The following is a 22,848-nucleotide window of genomic DNA, read 5'->3' on the forward strand; positions in this document are numbered from 1 at the left end:
TGCACCTTTTTGGATCCGCCTCTGTTATACCACACTGCACTCTAATGGGTATTTTTCTCCCCACAGACTTGAAGATACTTGAGGGCAGGAGCTCTGATGCCCCATCTTTGTACCCCCAGCATCTAGCAGAGTAAAGACCTATAGCCCCTCAATCAATGTTTGCTGAATGCATGAGAGATTAGTTGACAGTAAGAGAGTAAAACGTGTGCAGGAGAAGACAAAGCAAGGCCGTTACCTCGATGAGCTCCACCTGGCGCTGGTGGGTGCCCCTGGTGCCGTGGAGCAGGGTGCGAGCCTCATCCAAGTGTGCTTTCAACTGCAGGCTCTCATTGTACAGGACGGAGAACTGCGACTGCATGCAGCGGTACTCCGGAGTCTCCTTAACCACCTCCTCCACTGCGCTGCGCAGCTCCACCTGAGGGGCCCCAACAAGAGCAGGTCAGAGCCAGGACTGCCAGGCATGCAGAACAACATCGCCAGCAGGAGACAGCCACAAGGAAGACGTAACATCAACCAAATAAGAAGCATACCACCAACGTGATGCATTAGAGAAACTTCCCATGAAATAGTGAACATCATAAAATTTTCTTCTTTTCCTGATTTTTTATTCATTCACAACAATTTATACCCAATCACACCAAGTTTGCCTGGAATAAAGGGAAGGCCTTCTTAAGTGATTTCTGTAATTACTTTAAATTCAAATCTTCATAAAGAGAGTTTTTATCAAAAATACTATTCTAAAGACATGTGTTAACTTTATCTAAAAACCTGAATTAAAACGTAATTACAGACACCTGACAAATGGTGGCACTAGAACAAAAATTTTAGGAATGCAATCTCAGGTTGAAAGAACAGGGTTAAAAAAAGAATAATCATTAATTGGTATAGCACAAGGTAAATCAAGCATTGAAAAATGTACCCAAAAGTATTATATTAGTGCTGTTAAGCATTTTCTGATAGATGAATTTCTATCACGTTTCTCCTTCCCCCAATGAATCCTTTTGGTGGAGTGGGCCACATGGAAGAACTCCTTGGTTATCTCATTACCCCACCTCCCAAACTTCCATTACCCTGCATGCTACAAGGCCTCCAAGGACCAGTTAAAAGCTGTATCCGAATCCAGGAGCTCTTCCTACAAGAACGGCAACACGAGAACCACCACTGCTGAACGCAACAAGCACGTCCCGCGTGTTGGGGATGGACTCATTTGACCCAGTGAGGGAAGGGATGGACACTTAGTCACAGAAGAGGAAACTAATGTTCACAGAAGTTAGGAACTTACCCAAGGTCACATAGTTCAGGGCTGGAAATGGACCTGCCTGAGCTCTTAACCGCTTCACGACACTCTTGTGGAGCTCACTACTTCTAGCTCGCCTGGATGAAGGCTGACACTTTTTATTGCAAGTGAAAGAATGTCTGTAGGAAGTACTCATTAGTGACTCACAATTACAATTAATTGGGGATAATTAAAAAAAGAAGGAAAAGATGGGAAAAATAAGGCAAAGCAGATGGCAAAGCAAAAGATTATGGAAAGGCGAAGGGAAGTAAACTCTGAACTAATATACCCCAGTGTCTGTTGGAAAATAAAGAACAGAGTACATGTAAAAGAAGTTGTCAGCACATGATGCATCATCTCTTGATTGGGGTGGGAACTTGAATGTGAAAACCATAAAAATCATTATTCTAGAAAAAGACAGGACACTTAGAAGGAGAACCAGATACATTTTAAAGCTCTATTTTCAACAAAGGAAAAAATGATTTTATTGAAAATGTAGGGGAAGCAATGTTGGAAAAGTTTTTAGTAAATAAGACTGTAAATGAATATTAACCGCATCACACCTGTCATACATACTAAGTTAAGATGTATAAAGTGTAAGTGATGTTCTCTATGATTTTATATGCTTTTCCTACAGTTTAATTCTACAGAACACAAAAAATAGCTATAAACTTCCAGGGAAGATCGTGGCGTGGGAAGCTCCAGGACTCAGTCTTGCCACCAAAACAACTATTAAATAGGCAGGAAATGTCTGAAACAACTATTTGGAAACCCCAGAAGCCAGAAGAACACTGTATAGCATCCAGGGAAGAGTTAAGGAAGAGTGAGAAACTACTATAAGTTGCTCTCTCCATATGGCAGCTACTGGCACCCATCCCCACCCTCACAGCAGGCCACCATGGGGTCCAGTCAGCTAGCTTGCTGGTGACAGAAACGGACATAAAAATCCTCTTCCCCAAGAACAGGGGTAGGCATGGCTGATCACTGATCACAGCTTTAGATTAGCAAATGTGGTCACTGGGTCCTGGCTCTGAGGGCAGCTATTGTTTCAACCCATTCCAGACAAAGGGTTTCCTCAGGGCTGCGTAGGAAAAAGGTGACTGAAGGGCTGCATTTGCTGGGCAGGCCAGAAAAGCTCAGCTTTGGGGAGCCATCGGAGAAGTTACTGGCGACCTTCCCGACCCCCTCCACAGGGTACTTTGGAGCCAGGAGCACCCCATTCATGGGTCCCCAGCTGTTTTACCTTGGGAAAGGCCGAATTTGGAAAGTTCTCCCCAGGGTGTCCTCCCTCCCATAACTTGCCCTCCAGCTGAAAGCAGCGTGAGACAACAAAAGGAGTGTAGAAAACTACTGAAACAGACAGTATGGGACAAAAGTCTGCCAGCTTCAGAAACCTGAGAAAGGGAGGTTTGTCCCCTGGGAAACAGAGGGGACAACCAAACTCCCGTAAACAGGGGAACTCTAAAACAACTAACAAGCAAAAGCCCAGGACATGATAGAGGCCCAGAAAGACAGAGAAAACCATGCAAACTGCATTTGCCTTGAGCATACCTTCCTGATAAGAAGGCTAAGCTCAAGAAAATCTCTGTCTTATCACCAGCTGGTTACAAAGCCAAGAAACAGACATCCCAGGCAATACATCCCAGAGCTAACATTTTAAAACATTGAATTGTACACTGTACAACAAGAGTAAAGACAAAGAAATAGGAAATGATGCCCCATCCAAAGGAAGAGGTTAAAGATACTGAAAACACCAATGAAGATGATGAGAATGTGGACATACTGAACAAAATCTTTTAAAAAGTGATCCTAAACATGCTTAAGAAGATGAAGGAAAAGTACAGAGAAAGAACTACAGAATATCAGGAAAACAATGAATGAATATATGAGAAGCTAAGTAAAGAGAGAGAATTTTAAAAAGGAACCAAATGGAACTACTGGAGTTAAAGACAATAATAACTGAAATGAAAAATGCACAGGGTAAGAGCAAACTGGAGCTGGCAGAAGAAAAAATCAGTGAACTTGAAGACACTTGAAATGAGTCAGGCTGAGGAGCAGGAAGAAAAAAGAAATAATAAAAGCAAAAATAGACTAAGATAGCTATGGGACACTATCAAGTGCACCAATATATGCATTAAGGGAGTCCCAGAAGGAGAAGAGAGAAAGGGGCAGAAGAAATAGCCGAAGAGATAATGACAGGGAACTTCCCAAAGTTAGCAAAAGATGTGAGTAAGCACATCCAAGAAGCAGACAAAACACCAAAGAGGAGAAACATGAAGAAAAATACATCCTTTCATATATCAAATGCAAGAGAAAGGGAGAGCATTCTGAAAGCTGCAAAAGAAAAACAACATGTTACACACAAGGGAATCCCAACAAGACTGAATGCTAATTTCTCATCAGAAACCATGGAGGCAAGAAGGCGGAGGGTTGAAATACTGAAAGTGCTCTATTTTTCTCTATATATGGGCTTAATTTCTTTAGCTAAAAATTCTTCCATTTTTTTTTTTAAGAAATATATGCTTGAATATTAGAGATGACTATATGGTGCAATGGACAGGTAACTTACTGACAAATTCAGGTCTTCCGATCTGTGCTGACATTACTTGGACATATATTTCAAAATACCAGAAAGCTCTAAGAAATAAGGACTGATGATGCTGATAGAGTACAAGGAACAAGGGTTTGGAGTCAGAGCACTGGTTTTGATTCTTAGCTCCACCATTTCCTGAGTGATCCTCTTGTAACTGAAAAACAAATTCCCCAATATCCAAGAATGATTTTACAGAGAACTGACCCTGCTCTCTAAATTGACCAAAACAAAGGACTTGAATATTTAATTCTTCCAAATGTGAAGTAGCTATAATTCCAAAGCTAAAAATCCCACAGCAAGTTAATTCATTCAGTTATCACAGTCTGCTAATCTTTCAACAGGATTTTCTTAGCGAGTGCACTCCAAAACTGCGTTCTCCAGCACAAAGATAGATGTTCAACCGGTTGTATAGCTGAGATATTTCGTTGCGGATTGAATTTTGTCTCCCAGAAAAATGTGCTGAAGTCCTAACCCCTAGAACCTGTGAATGAATGTGACCTTATTTGGAAATAGGGTCTTTGAAGATGTGATCAATTAAGATGAGGTCATACTGAAGTAGGGTGGGTCCGAATCCAATAACTGTGTCCTTATTAGAAGGAAATTTGGAAGAGTCACAGATGTACAGGAAAAAGGCCATGTGGGACTGGAGTGACGCAACTACAAACCAAAGACATCAAGGGTTGCTGGCAACCACCAGAAGCTGGAAAAGGCAAGGAAGGACTCTCCCCTCAAGCCTTCAGAGGGAACATGGCCCTGTCAACATCCTGATTCCACACTCCTGGCCTCCTCAACTGTGAGCGGATAAATTTCTGTTGCTTTAAGCCACCTAGTTTGTGGTAATTTTGCTACAGCAGACCTAGTAAACTAATGCAATGATTTTATGACCCATTTGTGGTTAGGCCTGATTTAAACATTTTACAGGCTAAAACTGATGCAGCTACTGTATGATGTAATAAACCAATGATTCAAATTTTAATGTACATACAGATCTCCTGAGGTTCTGGTTAAAATGCAGATTCTCGGTCTACAGGGCCCAAGATACTGCATTTCTAACAGCTCTCAGATGATGCTGATGCTGCTGCGTATGGACCACAAAAGTTGCACAGTGGTGGAATGAATATTTTGATGCCTCAATTGCCTATTCATATGTAGTTGGAAAAGATTTAAAATCAGGACAATCTTGGCTCTCCTCGACGGCACTCAGTCCACTTCTAAGAAAAGGTAGAATGGACCTTCTTTGAGGTACATTTCTTTGTTAGGCTCCTAAATTTTCAAAAGAGGATGTCAAGCCTTATTCCCACTTAGTGGACAGCACATGGCTCAGTACTAACTGATGAAACAGAATAGCTGTGCCCCAAATTCTAGACAGGAAATTAAATCTGGAACTCACCAATGTCCTGCACGACTGAAACAATCTTTATGAAGGACCAGCTGAAGTACATCCATCCATTTCTCTAATTAGATAAAATCTACCCCAAATCAAATTAGACCACCCAAGAGGTGGCACGTGGATGCACTGTATCCTTCCCCCCAGAACTGTTTTAATTGACATGTGTTTTTGCATTACGCTGTCAATCTAGTTCCAAAGGCACTAGAAGAGTCCTATAAAATTTGCCAAGATGCTTATTTTAAAAGAACTTAGTTGAAGACTCCAGTAATTAACATGTTCTCTTTAACAGTCACAAAGAAAAATATTTCTGACATAGGAATGCTTCTCCTAAGCAACTGTTTGCTTTAATTATTCAAACACTTTAATTGATTTAACTCAGGCTTAGTTGTCTTTCATATTTTCAGTTCAAACAGCTTTATTCACATATTTAATTAGAAACAAATCAAATTATAAAAGACAGGTGGCTCTGTTTGAAACAGAGATGAAGACATTCCCCCAAGGATCTAAGGAGAGAAAATCCTACTGGACAGGTTTGAAAACCAACAGGATCACCAATCATGTTTCTCTCTCTGTTTTGGCAGCTAGAAGTTGCAGGGCCAGATCTGTGGCCCAACTTTGGTGACTACTGACATCTGAGTGGCCTTCCCTACCATGGTGTGGGCACGCTGCTTACACATCTTTTAGACAAGCCCCATTTTTTCAGTCCACTTTGGATCCTCATCTAAATTTACCCTACTCTTATTCTTAACAACCCCTAAACTAGAGCACCTTGAGCAAGTCTATATATCTTTGCAGGTGGCTTTAAATCCTTTTCGAAAGAAGGCAGGGTACAAATCATAAATAAATACATGAGTAAACAAAAAGATAAACCAAAAAAACTTCTATTTTTCTCTTCCCACATAAATTATGGGGTTCTCAAGTATGTACGTGAGTTGATCAGCAAAGAAGTTTTATTTTACTGCCCCTCAGATGTGTTTCTCCTACCTTCAGCTTTTCATTTTGGGTAGTGACTTCCTCAAAGTCTTGCCGAAGTTTCTCCAGCTCACAGTGACGGTTCTGAGCCAACTCCTTGTTCTCCTCAAGCTCTGCATTCATTTCCTCAAACTGGAGAGAAGCAGGAAAATAGAGAAAGGAGAATAAGGAAAACTAATTCTTCTTAGAGCACAACCTTTCTAAGTTTCTATCTTTATCAATTCACTCTTCCAACAAAAACCCCACTGTGCCATTTGTGAACACAATCCCAAGGCACCTGGCACTACTCCTGACACCAGCTGAAAAGACATTTCCCGAGGGGCTCACTGGTCCTACCTTCCGGGCATTGATAGTGATTGTGCCGCCGTAGAGACTGCTCCCAGCACCATACACCTTATAACCTTTCGAATTCACCTATAGAAGACAAAGTTTCATTAGTGAAACCCTAGGATTTCAATCTTACAACCAAAGCAATTTCAAAGGAGTCAGGTTTGTTCCCAAGCACCACCACGTAAGCTCATCCTTTCTGGGGACACTCCTTGAAAGGACTCAGTCTCCAAGCTATGAATAAAACAGCACTTGCCCGTTCTAGGACTTCTGCCAAGTGTCGGTTGAGTCGTTGTTCCCTCTTTCGAATTTTGTCTATGTCCCACTGTAAGTCATCAATCATGGACTCCAGAACACACACTCGTGATTCGGCCATCTCCACTTTACTCTGCAACTTGGAGAACTACATTCCAAACACAGGCATGCAGAAAAATATGGTGAATAAAAGACCCAGTTAGAACAGGAACGCCTTACGTATCACTAGCTTAAATCCTAAGAAAATCAACCCTTGCTTGTGTATCATCATGGAGAAGATTTAAAGAGAGGATGTTTCACCCTTTTCCTAACACAAGAGTACAAAAATGAAATCACAAGTTCTTTTAAAAGTTCTGGATCAGCTGCAATCAAGAAAACTGTAGAAGTCTACCAGAACCTCACAGAAGAAAGAAGCTACTTTAGAGTTGATCATTTTTCTACCTCTGAAAAGCACTATTTCCCTAGATAAATCATAAGAAAATTGTGGCTTTTTAAGAGCCATAAGAAAACTCTTTCATTTTACCAAATATTTTAGAAGATAAAAGTTCAAATATACATTCAGAAAAGACACCTGTCTTTACCCACATCTTCTATTCCCTATTTTCCCACAAATGATAATCATAGAACAGAAGAAAAACTTCCATTCTCTTTTTCAAGCTGACAACAGACCAATCTAGAATCAGGTACTACAAAGACACTTTAAAACCTCTGTTTTGTCTGCTTAGTTATGAGCTATACACCAGCTAAAACTACTTAGTCCTTTAATTACAAAACCATTACATGGTCACATTAATCTCTACATACCCTTTGAGTTGGTTTTAAAACATGGCCCTGATATTCTCTGACGGTCTTTCTAACACAAGATGGAGCCTTGTCCCCTCCCCTTGAATCCGGGTTGACTTTAGTGACCCCGTGGAAATGATACTTTTTAACTTCTGAGGTCACATGGGTCTGCCTGGTGTCACTGGGATGCTGGTTCTCTGGGAGACGCCAGCCACCACGTGGGAAGTCCAACCACCCTGAGACGGCCACGTTGGAGGGGCCACGCGTACGTGTCCAGTGGACGACCAAGGTGAGTTTTCAGTTGACAGGCAGCCTCAGCAGCCAGCCACAAGAGCCAACTAGAAATCAGCCCAGGAGACCTGTGTGTCTCTCTGGCTTAGTAATGCCAACTGCGATTTAGGAAAGGGCTGTAAAAGGAAGACCTCTCCATCCAAGTAGTAACTAATTTATGTCTTAAAACATGACAGAAGGTTTTTCTATTTTCTTACATATCCCATTTATTTATAAGTGTTGCTATACTCTCACCCCTCTGAAGGTCAATGAGAAGCCAAATGTACTAATAAACTCCCATGTGATTCTCATGCAATCAGCCAGCACGGACCTTGGCATGGAGTCTAGAAAGCATGGGTTCCGTGAAGAGAATGGGCTTTGAAGTTCAACAGCACTGTGTTCGAATCACAGCTCAATCACTTTCTGCCTCTGTGCACTTAGCTCAGTCACTCACCCCCTTTGCCTGTGTCTCTGCAGTAAAATGGGGGCTGACCACTAGAGACAATATTCACAAAGTGCCTAAGTGCTAGGCCATAAAGGAAATGTCAACTACTAATTTACTAGTCAGCATGAGAGTCGGGTGGCCAAACTAAGGTAGGTCAAATTTCAGCGGAGTAGCCTGTGAACCACATCAAAATGATTATCAGGAATGTCAGAAGTCTTAAAAGGCCTGCCATCACTTTATCTCAGGCATTTTGTGCACATAAATAAATAAATGAATACCTAGAGCTTGGTTGGATTTGGTCACGGCACCATCTATGCCCAAGCCTGGACTGAAGACCCACTTCCTACCAGTTCCTAGGCCATCGTCTATACAGTAGTTCTTACCGCCCCATACTCTACTGAATTTCTACCAACCCAGGCCTCAGTAACATTGTACATGGCCTTTTATTTCTGGGTTAATTTGTTATTTGAGGGTTTGGAGTTGGTTCTGTTTGTAAAACCCCATATGATGGTATTTCTTCCTATAGACAGAGATCCTAAAATGTCTGCTTGGACAGAGGCATAGGAAAGCGGAAACATTCTGTTGTTTTCATCCCTTGACTTTTCCTCAGACTTTGACTCTCCAGAGCCAGTAGCTTCACCCTGCCCCATATGCCTTCTAGAGAAAAGTGACCTCGGAGCACTTGGCATTCTGAGTCAAAGCCTGCCACTGGCCTCTAGAAACAGCCGTCTCTCCTTTCTGGTCGCGTACCTCCTGAGACATAGTGCGATGCTTCTCTTGAAGGAGGTCTGTCAGTTCCTGCAGCCTCATGTTCTCTTGAGTGAGGAAGGAATTCAGCTCCTGGACTGCTTCCTCTACTATCAGGTTATCTGAGGAAGAAGAGCTGTAGTTTAGTTTAGCATCTACAATGTCAAATTTTGAAACTGTGTACCCCGCCAAAGCAAGAACCCATGTTATCTCGTGTCATTTTCTTCAGAACTTCATGAAGTAGGCCGGACACCACTATCACCACGTGACAGCAGCAGCAGCAGCAGTTACAAGGCTTGCTTAAGGAAATGAGCCCACCTTGCGTCTCTGTAAAGCCAGACACAGAGTGTGTCTCCCATCCCCTTCTTTAAAGCCCAAATGTCTTAGAAAAGAAATGGGGGTTCCATAACTTCATTTGTAGAAGGCACAATCCCCCTCAAACTGCATGTTAGAGTGTAGACAAGACAGAGGCATCTCTAAAGTTCCTCAGTGTCTGTCTAAACAGCAATATAATTATATTTTTAGAAGGCTATCACAAATTCCTATCAACTGACACCAACATGAAGTAGCTCTCTGTTGGGAGAAAGAAGGGGAGGGCAAGGAGCAGAAATTTCCTTCTTCAAATAAGCATCTATAAAATCATGAAGTAAAAAGACAAGAGTGCAATATCACTTATAATCTGGAATACTATACTAGGGGCACTTCTGAAGCTCCAAAAACGAAAGGTACACTGGTACTTACAAAGCAGGTAGGCAAATCTATAGAACTTATTACACACAGTTAATACATTTAAAATTAGAATCACAGATACTACAGTTTGAATCCAAATATTCTGAAATGTAACCAGAAACTGGGAAAATATACCTGCCCTTTAGAGACAGTTATCAGGAAGAAAAATTCTGTTGTCTCTCCTACTACCCCTTGGCATCACTACTAGAAACAGAATATAGAACAGGTTGGTCAAGGGTCTCCACCTATGATTTGCAACCAGAATCACCTGCGGAACTTTAAAAATAGATACTTCCTTAGGACCTGTCCCACAACTACTGAATCAATCTCCTTGGGCAGGGCCCAAAAAACAATGTGCTCAAAAAACTCCTCAAGTGATTCTGATGCAAAACTTGAGTTAAGAATTAGGGACTGACATATTAAAGTTAAGTTGGTATCAAAGAAAAACAAGATTGTTATAGATTTAAGATGTTAAATTTAAGCCCCACGGTAAACAAAAAGAAAGTATCAGAGAATATGACCATACAGATGAAAAGTAGAGTAGGGGTTCCGAGAAGTGGGGGAAGGGGCAATGGGGAGTTAAGAAATGAGAGTAGGGTTTCTGTTTGGGGTGAAGGGAAACTTCTAGAAATGGATGGTCAGAAGGTGATAACATTGCAACATTCTAAATGTGATTAATTCCACTAACGGAATGCTAGGGAGGGGGTGGAATGGGAAGATTTAGGCTATATATATGTTTCCACAATTAAAAAAAAAAAATACAGTCAAAATAGATGACAATTAAATGCTAAGGATGATCTTGGATGGGATCTGAGGATGGAGGAGAGGAGGCTCAAAGGGACACAGATGGGACACACACACACACACAAAAAAGGAAATATAGAACGTAAGCTTTGTATCAATGTTGAATTTCTTGAACTTCTTAGCTGCACTTAATGAGATTGCATAAAAGAATGTTCTTGTCCACGGGAAAGGTATATGTGAATTATATTGTTTGTTCAAAGATATGTGCAGCTTGCTCTCATATGTTCAGAGGACAGAGCAATAGATGATGGATGATAGGGAGGGAGAGAGGGAGGGAAAGAAAGAAATGGTGCTGTGACAGGATGTTAAAGCTGGTGGATCAGGGTATCGGGGGAGGGGGGTTGGGGTATGATGGGGTTCTATGTATGGGGTTTGTACTGTTTTTGCAACTCTTCCTGTAAGACCAAATTTATTTCAAAATGAAATCTATTAAATTTAAAAAAAAGAAAAAAAAAAGAATTAGGGACTGAATTGTAGTCTTCTTAGTATCGTAAGCACTGAGAACAGGGCCTCAAACACAATAAAAGCTCAACAAATGTTAAGTGAATTAATAAATTAAGCCGAATAAAGCAATTCTTTTGAATTGAGAACCAAATAAACATGGAAGAAAAATGAACTTCAGAAAAATGTATAGTTGATGCTACAATTTATACTGTATACACCAGCACATCCTAGAAAGTTCACCTTATCAACAGTTGCCTCTTCTGTTATAAATAACAGCTTAGCTATTTGAAATAAATGTTTTTAATTTTTAACTTAAATCCTACCTTAAAATCATGCCATCAAAAATAATTTTAAATTACTGTTTAATATACGATTCATTTTAGTTCCTTTCTGTATTTGATCTCATTACAAAATTCATCTTTCACATCAACATAACCTCTGCATGTGGCATTTTCTCTGCATTACTGGGGTTTAACAACATCTTCTCATAAACCATTCAAGGAAGCCAAGAGAGAAAGAAAATGTACAGTTTGGTTTGCCTTAGGTGACCAGCAGGATTCATAATCATTCATTCAGCATTGCCTAAGCACCAGATAACAGTGCTAGAAACTGAAGAAACACAGATGAGAGAACCAAGGCTCTGCACCAGGAGACACTGTCTACCTGGGAACTCACCTATATGACCCAAACTGCTCATGAGGGTTATCATTCAGAAGTGAGATGGGAGGAATTTTATGGACTACTTTGATGTACTTCTGATTTGTACATTTGAAAACAAGTGTCTTCTAGTCCAATAATAAAATGCAAAACACACTAATGCAAAAGCAAAAGAAACCTTTGCCCACCAAATTCTCACATGCCCTTTACATACTGCAGCTTTTAATCTATTCATAATTTAGCCCAAGGTTCCTTAGAAACAAAATAACTGAGTAAAATAATTCTTATTTGCCCATCCAGTGTTTCAACCCCATTACATCCAGCTGATTTCTTTCAGAAGTGAAAGGTTAAACATCTTAATGATAACCAGAGAAAGTAAGACACTGCAAACAGACCACGATTACTGTTGAAAACATGAAATCAAGGGCATTTATTTGCCTTTGAGCAAAAGTTTTACACCACACATGACTACAGAAGCTGCAACCTAGACACCTTCCTCTTGCAACAAATACCTTACTACACGGGACAAATATAAATTTCTGCACTAGTGTAGAAGAGTAATGCAATTGGGTCAAAAAATACTTTCATTTCAAACAGACATTTTTCCATCCATGTAGTATTTTCTATTTTGTTATTTTTTTAACACAGACATCACCAACAACTCTAACACCCGAACCAACTTTTTGTGAAAATATTAAAAACTGACTCTTCGAAGTCAAAGTTTGATGTCGAACAAAGACAGGAAAATTTTTTTAAAAAACATGACTGCCAATATGTAAAATAAAATATTTATTTTCCCTAATAAATCAAGGCCAATGCTATACAAGTATCAGCTAAAGCAGCTCTTTCTTAAATAATGAAATTAATTCTCCTCTTTGTAAAAGTGCTTAATTAATAAACAGCATCAGAAAGGGGCTGATGAAAACTTTCCTTGTCTTCTTACAGGATTAGCATGCGGCTCAGCATGAATCACCATGTGGAGCTCTCCTAAACGAACCCGCCAGAGTAACGACACTACTGGTGCTGCTGAAGACTAGGATTCCAGGGAATTTAACTGAAAATAAATATGTAGGCTTTGCATGCTGCAAATTCACAAACAGAAATAAAGGTGAGTTCTTGGTCCAGACCCCCTCTGCCTCATCTCCTTCACATCTCCAGGTTCTTGCCTCACCTCCACTGTTCAGCTTCCGGGATAAGAGCTCCACTTTTTCTTGCAGTTTATCATAGACAGTCACTATCTGGGACACGGCTCGGCGGGAGGACTCCACGCGCTCCAGCAGCTGAGATTCCATCTCTTCACTGGAACTGCTGGCCAAAGTAGCAAGGAAAGAGAAAGCTGGCTCTTGCCCTTCCCCTGAGGACACAGGGGGGAAAAAAAGAAGCCCCCCAGGATTATAAAACTGGAAATAGCAAACTCTACTTATTTCCCTCAAATGGAGAGCCTCAAAGCAAAGCTCTACTCCAAACACCCAGATCACAGGCAGCGGCAGCATTCATCGCCAACACCCACCTCTCTCTCGGTCATCTTTACGTTCCTGATTGCTATCGGAATCTGGCTCTGGTTCAGGCACAACGAGGGCTTTTCTTTCGGTAAGGAGGTCCCCCAAACCCTGCTCCAGATCGTAACGCTTCAGGATGATCCTGATGTTTTCATCAAACTGGAGACGCGTAGGTACAATTATGAAAAAACAAAAGGATACAGCTTTGGAGCTGAAGAGAATACACAGAACTAAAATGCTCAAATAAAAACATGAGCAAGTTAACACATCGGCTACCTGACTCCAGTACCGGTTGACGATCAATAGGGAGGCATCATCAGTGGCCTGTCGTCGTTCCAGCTTTTCGATGTGCTCGCGGAGCTCGTCTTCGATGGCCTGCCGCTGATCCAGCATTTCTGCCAGCTTGCGATTTTTGGTTTGCAGTGTTCGAATATCTAATTCTTCCTGCCCCAGGAAAACAATCTTATTAGTCTCCACAAAGAAATTGGACAAATGAGCTGTTAAATAAGATCACTTATTTCATTAGTTATTTCCTATAAATAAAGCTATTCATTTAAAAAAAAAATCTTAAAAACAAAATAATTCAATAAGAAGTAGGAGCAGAAGAGATAAATGAAAAATTCTATAACATGAGGAAAGAATGACATGCACAAGTAGACTAGAGCTTCAACCTCCCCCATCTCGCTAGTCTATTCACATGTACATCCACAAAGCAGGGCTCCTTTAGGGCTCCACCATCTGCCAGATTACCCTCTACCCAGATCAGTACTGTCATCTATCTCCTAAGTAATGGGTGTCCTTCCTTCAAGACTTTGGTATTTGACTCCTTCCCTATCCCTGCCATCATCTTGGTGACTCCAATATGCGTGTGGACAAACCGTCTAATCCTCTAGCCTCTCAGTATCTTGAATTCCTTACCTCCAAAGATTATCACCTCCGCTGTGCTTGAGTCACACATTTCAAAAGCCATGCCTTGACTTTCGTCATTACCTGGAACTGCTCCATCTCTGAAATCTTAAATTCCAACTTTCCATTCCCTGAACAAAACTGTATCTTTCCAGGTATCTCATGCCCTTATGCCCAAGACACGATCTCATTTACACCTCCAGCATTCGGAATTCTCTCCTTTTCCCCTTTCAGTTCTCTGGTGTCTCCTCTTCCTTCCATAGCTCGACTGTGTAACTCCATAGTGCACTCCTTCAAACCTGGGCCTATTGGCATCCTCAAATCTCTGCCCTTGGTCCTTTTATTCTGTCTTGTGAACAAACCCCAACCTTAATTAATCTAGATCTTTAACTATTTCATTCCTATACCCTGGAGGCTGAGATCTTCTAAATCATTAAACCAGGAACACTGGTGCCTTTACAAAATTAATTCCTGACCTGAACAGATCTTATAATTTGCAGAAACGTTTCTTCAACAAGTCAGCTATCTCTCAATCTCCATAAAGGTAGTATGAAACTCTACCAACCCCTGCTTGCCCCTGCTCAATCACAACTAAGCTGATGCCTTTGCATCCTGTTTTAAAGAGAAAATAGAAGTCATAAGGTGGAAAGTTCCTCAACTTCCCATCTCCTTCACCCCTTCACACAACTTACCAACCTAGGGATACATACTTATGCTTATGATCCTGTTTTCTGCTGTTTCTTCAAAATCCTCACTCCATCAGTAATTCCATACCCCTCTTTAGCCTCTCTCCAGCTCTTTCCCATAAGCATTTAAACCTCTGGCTTTAAAAACTAAAAACAAACAAAATCCAAAAAAAAAAAGTTTTTAAAACCTTCCTTCCATGTTCCCCTCTGCTCTATTTCTCCCCCCAAACCCCAAATTCTTGAAATTTAGCTATCTAAATATCCCATTCACTCTTTAAGCCACTGCAATGTGCTTGGCTACTATCAATCAATTGGAATGGTTCTCGAAGTCACTATTGCCCATATTAATCTTATGTCCTCAACTTATTCAATTTCTGTCCAAGACCTGACATTAGTGACCACTCCTTTCCTCCCAAAATGCTTTCTTCTCTTGGCTCACAGGAACACCACCACACTGGTTTTCTGCCTATTTTTCTATCTGTTCTTTCTCTGTCTTATTTCTTCATTAAGCAGCAACTGTGTGGGGATCTCCAATTGTATGTCACTGTGTTAAACACTGGGGACACAAGAGTCAACAAGATAACGGCAACATGTGTACTTGGGCCACAGTCCAGTCTGCGGAAAGAACATGCATTTATAAAAGCAGATTCAAAACAATGAGATAAATGCCACAAAATGGAAGGTGGAGAAGGGCTGGGAAGGCTTCTGCAGGATCAAATTTAAGTTGAGATCTAAAGAAGCTGAGTGACCTAGGGAAAAGTGGGGGACAGTAACTCAGGCAAAGGAATTTACAAGTAGGAATTACAAGTAAGCTTACCCTACTAGAAATTAACTGGTATGTTAAAGTAAGAATCATTTATTAGGGCACAAATTTGTTTCACTTTTGTTTTCTCTCTTCCATTTTGGTTAAAACATTCTTGATATGCCAAAACAGTCCAGAGTCTCCTGGTTACACTAGTTAGTAAGACTATTAATAAACTATATCCTCAACCTCTTCGCTGAACATTGTCTTCCCCTTCTTGCTCTGAACCTGCATGGATTTCTCTCCACCCTCTTGAAGCCCTGGGCCTGTTTTCCATGGCCACTTCTGACCATTAGCCCACCATCCTCTCTAAAGCCTCCCAGCTTCCCTGCTGAGACCACCGGTCTATACCACCTGGCACCCTGCCTTGTTGCAGTCATCTATAAACGCCCAGGTCGCTTCTCCACATTTGTTGAAGATTTAGCACCTAGTTTATCATCACTCTCTCCAATACTACTCCTGCCATATTCTTACTGGTTTCAATTCCCACATCCAACATCTTGGATCATCAATCCACTGACCACCCTTCAATGATCTTCCTCTACCTCCGTCAGTCACCAACTCCCACAGTTTTTCTTTTTTTGAACAGTACTTGCAAGTTCTCTATCAGCTCAATTCCAAACACCTCCTTCTCCACAACTACTACCTATTTTTTCCAGCTCATACTCTCAGGTTTCCTGACTCCAAAAATTCTTCAGCCCTTCCAGAACCACAATCTAGTGGTTCCACCACCTCTCTCCTTCATTCCTCTCATTTCCTCACTTCCCTCTTTATCGAACTTAAATTCCATGATCAGCTATTGTAATCACACCTTTATAAACTTTCATCTCCTTCCTTGCTCCCTCACCATACCTGCGTGGTAAAAGCCCGAGCCCTGGAAACATCCAAGGCTGACACCTATGTAGCTGAGTGTGACTAGACAAAAATGAAGCACCAGGCTGATTGGTCTCACTGTAGACTCACGTTACAAACCTCATGTGGGCCCTCAGTACTGCCCAGCAATCCTACTACAACTTTCTAGTCCATTCTCTCTTCAAGATGACTACTTCATACCTTATCCTGTCTCTTCCAACCCCCAAAACTTCCTCCCCCATCCTCACTCTCAGACGAGTCTTGCTTCTGATTTCACTGAAAAGAAACAGAAGTAACTATCAGAAGAGAAAATCCACACCTACCTCCCCCAATCACAGCTTTCAACCAACCTGCATCTGAACCTTCCCACTGCTGTGTACAACCTGTCCCTGCTTCTGGTGAAGGCCAACGCCTCCACTTGTACATTCCACTCCACTCATTCTCACCCACTCAAGGACATCACCCCATGACTTTCTCCTTTTCCTGCTGTATTATCAACTTTAGCTTCTCTACCAAGTCATTCCAATCAACAGACAGACATGCTGCAATATCTCCTACCTTACAAAACAAACAAGAGAAACCTCCCCTCCACTCCACAGTCCCCTCTGACCAATACTCTATCCTCTTTGCTCTATTTTACAGCAGTAGGCCTCCACAGCCTTGCCTCGACCCCCCCCCCCAATTCCTCTCCTCTCATATGCTCTTAGGCTTGCTGCAATCAGGCTTCCACCCCCACCACTCCACCAAGACAGTTTTAAAAGTCTCCAGCAGTGCTGAGCCCTCTGTCTTGGGGCTTGCCTCTATGAAGCATGTTACTGTAAAGGAGAGCGTGTTACTGATTATAATTGTGCCTAAGAGTCTCCCCGATTGCCTCTTTGTTGCTCAGATGTGGCCCTCTCTCTCTAGCTAAGCCAACTTGGTAGGTAAACTCACTGCCCTCCCCCCTATGAGGGACCTGACTCCCAGGGGTGTAAATCTCCCTGGCAGCACAGGATATGACTCCCGGGGATGAGTCTGGACCCGGCATCGTGGGATTGAGAACATCTTCTTGACCAAAAGGGTGATGCAAAATGAAACGAAATAAAGCTTCAGTGGCAGAAAGATTTCAAATGGTGTCAAGAGGTCACTCTGTGGACATCCTTATGCACTATACAGATAACACTTTTTAGGTTTTAATGTATTGGAATAGCTGGAAGTAAATACCCAAAACTACCAAACTCCAACCCAGTAGCCTTGACTCTTGAAGACAATTGTATAATAATGTAGATTACAAGGGGTGACAGTGCAATTGTGGAAACCTTGTGGATCTTACTCCCTTTACCCAGTGTATGGATGGATGAGAAGAAAAATGGGGAAACTAAATGAAAAATAGGGTGGGACAGAGGGGATGATTTGGGTGTTCTGTTTTATTTTTATTTTTTATTCTTATTCTGATTCTTTCTGGTGTAAGGAAAATGTTCAAAAATAGACTGGGGTGATGAATGCACAACTATATGATGGTACTGTGAACAGCTGTTTGTATACCATGGATGACTGTATGGTATGTGAATAAATCTCAATAAAACTGAATTTAAAAAAAAAAGTCTCCAGTGAACTCTCCATTGCTGTCTAGTGGCCATATTGCAGTCATCATCCTACTCAAGCCATCAGCAGCACTGGATCAACTCTTTGAAATTTCATTCTTTTGGCTTCTGGAACCCCACTCTCTCTTGTTTTCCTCCTACCTCTTTGGCCCCTCTTTTCCTCTCTTTGGTTAGTTCCTTCTCATATTTTTGATATAAAAATGCTGCAGTGCCACAGGGCTTTGTCCTCAGACCTCTTCATCTATGCTCACTCTTAGGGGAGAGCCTCTGGAGTTATGGATTTAAATACCATCTACAAAAGGATGATTTCCAAATGTACAGCATTAGCCCAGACCTCTTCCCAAACTCCAGATTATTATATCCAACTGCCTATTTACTCAAAGTCTCAATAAATATCTCAAACTTACATGTCCAAATCCAAACTCATGACTTTACCCTCCACACCTCCCAAAAAGCTGCTCCCTTATACCCCTCCCTAGCTCAGTAAGTGGAAAACTTCATACTTCCAAAATCCTCAGCTAACCTGAGCTCCTTTCTCTTACCCATTTCACCCAATCCAGCAGCAAATCCTGTCAACCCTACCTCCATGATGGCCCAAGCCCCACAATCCCTCATCAAGGTCATAGCAACGGCTTCCTGTAGCAGAAACTTTTGTGCCCCTTGCCACCCAGATTTCAGCACAGAAGTGGTGGACAGCTCTACTCCACAGTCAGCCTTCCCACTTCCAGCACACCTTGAAGTCTTGGTTTTCTGTCCTACAATTTCACCTGGCTCACCACAGCAACCAGGACATGCAGAGAAGTGATTGCTTCCAAGGGCACTCATCAACCAACAGGGCAGGAATTAGTAGATAGTGGCCCCAGCTACCTACCCTTGGGACATCCCTTGGGGATGGGGCAGTGGGGACAATTCTAACTGGACTCCTGCTTATACCTCTTGCTCCTCTACAATCTATTCTCCAAACATAAATCAGAGAATGTCCCTCCCCTGCTTAAGATCTTCCAGTGGCTCCTCACTGCTTCCTGGATAAAGTTCAAACTGGGACACATGTTATATGTTTCCCCTAGAACTTGTGCTTATTTCTTATCAGCATCCTATGATCAGCATATAACCCACTCTATCTTAACGGTCTGTTCCCTTGTCAGTGCCACACTACAAATGGAAGACCAGGGACTGTCCTCACTGTAAAACACAGTGTCTGGCAAATAACAAATGTGCAATAAATAATTTTATTTACGGAATGACTAAATGTCCTTGGGATACATATAAGGCAATGCTAAGACAAAATCATCTCCTGGCAGCAGGATGGTATAGCTGAACCACGGATGGTCTCAGAAATGGCATCTTGTCATCAATTTACTCTGAATGTTCCTATTATTCTATCTGACTCTGGAAAAAAATCAACCTGAGGATGTGGTTTTGTAAACTATACAAATGTAAAGCATTTAAACACTATATCCCCATGGCTGAGTTCCAAAGTACAGAACCCTGATCTATATCAAAACCTATTATAGTGAGTTTCTGATGTCAAATGGATATATAACATTACACTGAGTTTTTGGTATATAATACTCTATTGAAAAGGTCAATTCCACAAAAGCAACGATAATATCTATTTTATTCAACATTATATTTATATTATCTAGCCCGGTAGTAATTCTTAACAGCTCACATTTACAGAATGGTTACTGTGCTAAAGGCGAAGTTTTAAACCTTTACATGGACTCTCATTTTATCTTCACATCAACCTAAAGAGGCAGGTACTGTAATTACATCTTACAGACAAGGAAACAGAGGCACGGAGAGGCTAACACAGGTCACGCAGCCAGAGGTGGTGGAGATGAGATCAACTATTTGGCTATACTGATTCTCAACATTTAGCAATAAATTTTTTAGCGAACAAGAAATGAACATACAGCTTTCTACTGCTAAATATCTATAATCAGTGCTGTATTATCGACACCAGGATCTCAAAAGCACACAAGCACACCCGTGAAAACAAAGCTCAAATATCAATGTACCTCCTCTCCAGAACCAATCACATCATTTCACCTACTTCGGAGCCTGTTTTATTTCCCTCTTCTTTTCAAACAGCTTCCCCTTCCTCCAGAAGGCTTCCAGAAATTCTCAGTTTCAGGATGCAAAAGACAGAAGAAAGCAGACTCGCAGCATTGTTTCCACCTACCGTTGAAGAGACGCCCCCTAGCTTAATTGTTTCCACTGTGGTCCCTGAATCTTCAACAGCTGTCTTCTTCTCTGGAGGAATAGATGTGCCAGGCTCTCCAGCTGCTCTTTTATTTCCAATTCCTGACATCTTGGCACAAGATAATGGCCACTTTCTTGGAAGAGAAAAAAAGGCACAAACTGAGCTAAGACTGGTAAGGAGAGAGGCAATAAAATGCCTGAAAAGAGGCCACTTATCAGGTAAAAATTAGTAATTTTTCCAGCCAATCCTTTAACCTAGGTCCATTAATTCCATACCAAGCAACATGACCCCCAAATTCCTCTTGGGAAAGTAGTAAATTGTGGAGTAAGAGTCAGAATTGAAGTTTCATGACTATGTTCTACATAGGATGCTGGTAAGAAATAAGACAATGGGCAAAGGTGGAAGAGACCAAGAATAAATTTCAGGAATTAATTACTTCCTTCTTTTTACCTCCTGAGATGCCAAAATCAAAAAAGTATAGGTTGATTCTACAAAAAGTTAATTCTATAATGTTGAAAAAATCACAAAGGTAAAAGAGATCTGGGAGTTGTCTGCTAAGTCATCAACACTGATTAAGTTAATCATCTCCCAGCCTCTTTCCTAAACAGCATACACTTCCTATCTTAAGAAAGGAATGACATAACTATAGAAAGAACTTAGCATAATGCCTGACATTTACGAAGGTGCACTCAGAAATAGCGGCTCTCCCTTTTACGTTTGCAGTTTCTTTCCTATTTCCAAATGCTCTCCCGCACAACTTTGTGTAACTCTAGGAAGCTAGATTTGAGCTCAAATCCCAGTTCTACCTCTTAGGGAGCCGTGTTGCGTTGAAAGAGTGAGTTCTCCAAGAGCTTCGGTTTCCTCGTCTGTACAATGGAGGCAAGTGTCGTTTCGTCTGCCCTACCTGCCTCCCAGGGTTTCGGAGCTCAAATAAGGCGGAATGGATGCTAAAGCATCCTACTTTAAGAAGCAACCCTGCTATCACCGAGACAATAGACTACTCTGCTTCCAACTCAAGCTCCAGGAAAGGGGTTATCGACGGCAGCAACCCGAGGTGGACCTCGCCTGGAGAAAAAGGACACAGAGGAGCAGAGACAAGGGCCGCCATCCAACTTGCGCGGGGCCAGGGACTCGTGGAGCGGCCAATCGCAGGCCTGGGAACGAGACAGGGTGAGACTCCAAGGGCCCGCACAGCCCCGTCGCGCCCTCGGCCGAGATCTAACCTGGGTTCTTCCAACTCGCGCCGCCCCGGAGCCGAACTCGCGGCAGTTATTCCTCAAGGCCCGCGCCGCCCTCCCACCTCTCACACCCGACCAGCAGGCAAAGATACCGCGAAGCTTCCGGGAGGCGGGGCCAGGGGGAGGAAGAAGGGAAGGCAAAGAGGAAGTCGCTTCAACGCCACCGGATGACCGCGAGACCCGCCGGGCGGAAGTGACGCGCTTCGAGGGCGCCGGGTGACTCGCGTGAGCGCGGCCTCGCTAGTTACGCTCCGTTGGGATGTGAGAGTGGAAAGAACGCCTGGCGGATGCGGCTTCCAGAATCCGGGAGCTCCCCTGATTTTCTTGGCTTGTTGGCCTCAGAACCCCTGATGGGACCCCCCCCCCCGCTGAGCAGCAAGTATATGAGACAAATCTCTCTCCCTTGGTTCTTCTACTCTGGGCAAACCTTGAATCCACAAAACCACCAAATGGCAGAATTTTATCACAACAGTGCTTTTAGCCCAGAGTTTGTAAACTAGAGTTCCCCAGACTATTACCAAACAGATATGCTTTCTTTGATTTGGACAGTTGGTCACTCTGTGTGTTAAAAAAAAAAAAAGACAGTTGCTAACATTTAAAATTTGGATATTTTACCTAAAAATCCAGATTATCAGCTTCTCTTGAAAATTTTTAAGATCTAGCAACACTAGTCTCACATCCTTACCTTTCAGCAGTGCCTAGAGGTGAATAGAGGATTTGTCTTTTATCAATGGAACATGTTTGGTTTTCCATAATGCCCATTACTCCTTATCAATTCCCCGACCCAGAGGTTGAGTTTTATCTGAGTATCATCACCTGTGTGTTGTATACTGATAAATCAATCTCTGATATGAGGTGAGTGCCCAGTAGACATTGTTGATTGCTACCCAGCATCCATCCCACCCCCCCTCACCTTAACAGACCCAGGGTTTTTTATTCATGTATCTGTTTCACACCCTTGATTCCGTACATTTTGGGAGATGCTGACTTCACGCCCCTGTCCAAGGATTGTCTTAAGTAGTAAATCCCATTGCCCAAGCCTCTTGCTACCAGCTTGAGAATGGAGCCAACACAAAGAACAGGACAGAACCTGGAAAATTGCAAGCAAATGGAACCAGATCAACTCAGGTCACCTCTAACTTCACCTGCACTTCAGGATCCTAGAGAAGATCTTTAGAGAACAACTTTTCTAGAACCCTTCAATCCTCACCATGTAGGTAACCATATTCTCCAGCTATTGGTGAGATCCGTCTTTACTGAAAGCCCCAGGCAGTCTTCTGAACCTTCACAGTAGCCTGGACTCATCATAAAGGTTAACCTCACCCTAGAGAATTGGGACAATGGAATAGGCTTGGGGGGAGGGGATCTCATTGACCACATTCCC

At 42.1% G+C, this 22,848-nt stretch overlaps 1 protein-coding gene across 6 annotated transcripts in view; it reads right to left on the reverse strand.

The window, feature by feature from the left end:
• Nucleotides 1-22,848, reverse strand: part of RNF20 (ring finger protein 20) — a 75,385-nt gene that overhangs the window by 13,682 nt on the left and 38,855 nt on the right. For 3 of the 6 annotated variants that reach the window (XM_037850687.1, XM_037850689.1, XM_037850688.1), the window contains 9 exons: nucleotides 20,206-20,359; nucleotides 13,468-13,635; nucleotides 13,203-13,350; nucleotides 12,864-13,046; nucleotides 9,062-9,180; nucleotides 6,815-6,961; nucleotides 6,568-6,645; nucleotides 6,244-6,363; nucleotides 236-415 (listed from right to left, as the gene is read on the reverse strand). In XM_037850687.1, coding sequence (XP_037706615.1) covers nucleotides 236-415; nucleotides 6,244-6,363; nucleotides 6,568-6,645; nucleotides 6,815-6,961; nucleotides 9,062-9,180; nucleotides 12,864-13,046; nucleotides 13,203-13,350; nucleotides 13,468-13,635; nucleotides 20,206-20,359 — 1,297 coding nt within the window. Of the gene's footprint in view, nucleotides 1-235; nucleotides 416-6,243; nucleotides 6,364-6,567; nucleotides 6,646-6,814; nucleotides 6,962-9,061; nucleotides 9,181-12,863; nucleotides 13,047-13,202; nucleotides 13,351-13,467; nucleotides 13,636-20,205; nucleotides 20,360-21,032; nucleotides 21,555-22,848 lie in introns of those variants that run through there. The other 3 variants (XM_037850691.1, XM_037850690.1, XM_037850692.1) reach the window with 3 other exon arrangements.

Source organism: Choloepus didactylus, chromosome 10, assembly GCF_015220235.1.
Source record: "Choloepus didactylus isolate mChoDid1 chromosome 10, mChoDid1.pri, whole genome shotgun sequence".
NCBI lineage: Eukaryota > Metazoa > Chordata > Mammalia > Pilosa > Megalonychidae > Choloepus > Choloepus didactylus.